Genomic DNA, 2,651 nt, shown 5'->3' on the forward strand with positions numbered 1-2,651 from the left:
TCAGATGGAGACAGGCCCATAGCCGACACCGGTAAAGAGTTGTGTGCGTACTGTTGTGAATTTTTTCTTAGAGACCAGGAGACGTTTTTGGATATCTTGAAGCAGAAGTTTCTCTTTATTCAGATACTCGCTTCTTGGCACTGCAGTCTTCAAAAAGTCGTCTGACCAGATGCGGACTAAGGGTCCCTTGTCATCTAGCACACTTTCAGAATTATCAACTATTCCACTGTAAGTTACAGCTGTCTGGCAGAACCTTTCACTGTATTCATTCACAGTTTCTTCTTCCCTTTGCACACAGTTAGTGATTCTGGACCAGTCTACTTTGCGTCCCATGATATTCTTTAGAATTTTCGAAACACCTTCTCTCAAATCCGCTTTACTGGCATGTTGTAGTTCAGAAGTAACAGCAGATTCAAAATTGTTGAATTCAGATTCAGTTAGAATTTGTGACATCAGCTGTGTGACTTCTGCTAACGACATGTCGTAGAGACGCATTTTGCTAGTCAATGCTCTTCTAAATTCAGAAAAATTTGTGCGTGCTGAGGGTAAGCTCTGAGATAGTCTCTCTATATCTTTGGGTCCTAGCGCTGTACGGACTGCTTGTAACTGGAGTCTGGGAGTTGCAGATGGAACAGTTTCAACCCCTTCTACCCTACTCTGAGCCCTTTGTCTTGCTCCACATACTTCAACTGAAATTGCTGAATCTTTCTCTATCCTTCTAGTTTTGCATTTGTCCTCTTGTCTACACAAAGACTGAAAGTCAGGATAGCTTTCATCTGACTGTTGGTCGTTTGAGTCACTTTTGGTTGAGGCCTTGTTATGACCCACCTTTTTAGTGAGACAGGACACTCGCGTGTTCAGCTGTTTGTTTTGTTCTTTTAACGTAGCAATACACTGAGCTTGTTCTTGTGCTAAGGATAAGGTAAATTCTCTGCGGCAGCAGATAATGCCTTTAATGTTTTTTGGATACATGCTCCAAGTACCTTTTTGCATTCTTCAACTGACCATACTTTTTCTGGATCAAAACCAAATTTCTTTGTTAAATCCGATCTGACTGACTCTGTCACTATTGAGTCCATGTGCTCTCCTAACAATGATTTGAACTCACTGTCTGTCCATAAAGGGGTAGCTAGTCCACCCTTCTCAGTTGTTGGAATCAACCTAGCATTCCTTCTCAACATTTTTTAATGTTTTTTCTGACACAACAATACACTTCTAACACCTCCCTGGCAAGCAGAGGATAAATTTGTTAACACAGAACAACTGTTGTTAACCTTCTCTGGCAAAGCAGAGGAAAACCTAGTTAATACACATTATCATGTATTCAACCTTCTCTGGCAAAGCAGAGGATTCCTGAACATAAACTACTAGCACTTTACGCTAACCTTCTCTGCCTGAAACAGAGGATAACAGATATTAGCATGTAATGCTAATCTTCTCTAGCTGAATAGAGGATAACTAGTCTGTTAACCAAACCCTGCAGCTGTTTGTTAACACTTCTCTGGCGGCGCAGAGGCTAACCACATGTACTGGTCTGTAGTGGTTCTTTGAATAGAGTAACACTCACCAAATCGTTGTTGAGCTGAAAAAAGTTTCTGGAATTCAGTCTGGAACGATGTCTGGCGAGAAGCTCTATCCGGGTCACGGCACCAAAACTGTTGTGAATTTTTTCTTAGAGACCAGGAGACGTTTTTGGATATCTTGAAGCAGAAGTTTCTCTTTATTCAGATACTCGCTGCTTGGCACTGCAGTCTTCAAAAAGTCTTCTCAAAGCTCAGCACAGCAGAGTATATAGGTTTGAAGGGGGAGGAGTACATAGAGGTGGAAGCAATCTAAACAAAGCATGCAAATGTGGTACAGGAAAACAGCTCAGTTAAAGATTTTTCCTAGCCTTGATCTATTTAGCATACAAGTGTCATTCAAATGCATAGGTGCTTAAACAAATGGCACAGTTGTACCTTGAGATTAGAATTCACACTTAACTTGGGAAACCTGCCAGATGTTCAGGAATTGAAAGGTTACTGTCTCAGGGCCTGGGCTGCCTGCTCTTAGACTGTTACAATATACATAAATTTTCAGTTCATGTTGTTATATTGGAACCTATAACAAATATGCATAGGATCGGCATATTTTAAACAGATTCTTAAATTTGTAATCCTTCAGTACTCCACCCATGAAAGTTGCTGACTCCAAGAGGATGGGTTCTGAGACACCATACACCGCAACACGCGTTCCAAATCTTGGTTGGCCCTCTCTGTCTGACCATTACTCTGAGGATGAAACCCAGAAGACAGACTAACACTCGCCCCGAACAAAAAACAAAATTCCTTCCAGAATTTGGAGACAAACTGAGGCCCCCTGTCAGAGACCACGTCCGTCGGGAGGCCATGAATGCGAAAAACGTGATCAATGACAGCAACCGCTGTTTCTCTGACTGAGGGTATTTTGGGCAGAGGGATAAAATGAGTTGCCTTCGAGAACCGGTCCACTACAGTCAAAACTACTGTGTTACCCTGTGAGGGTGGGAGTCCCGTAACAAAATCTAGCGAAATGTGGGACCAGGGTCTCGAAGGAACTGACAGCGGTTGAAGGAGTCCAGCAGAGGGTCGATTGGAAGTCTTAGAGGTGGCACAGACTGAGCAGGCCAAAAC

At 42.6% G+C, this 2,651-nt stretch overlaps 1 protein-coding gene across 1 annotated transcript; it reads right to left on the reverse strand.

Moving 5' to 3' along the window:
- Positions 1-2,138, reverse strand: LOC127164772 (uncharacterized). The gene is made up of 2 exons (XM_051108831.1): positions 1,959-2,138; positions 1-1,832 (listed from the first exon to the last, which is right to left on the reverse strand). Exon 2 carries the CDS (start codon positions 991-993, stop codon positions 1-3), a length of 993 nt encoding a protein of 330 aa, XP_050964788.1. The 5' UTR covers positions 994-1,832; positions 1,959-2,138.
- Positions 2,139-2,651: the final 513 nt, after the last annotated feature.

The sequence above is a fragment of the Labeo rohita genome, chromosome 5, assembly GCF_022985175.1.
Source record: "Labeo rohita strain BAU-BD-2019 chromosome 5, IGBB_LRoh.1.0, whole genome shotgun sequence".
In the NCBI taxonomy this organism is placed as follows: Eukaryota; Metazoa; Chordata; class Actinopteri; order Cypriniformes; family Cyprinidae; genus Labeo; species Labeo rohita.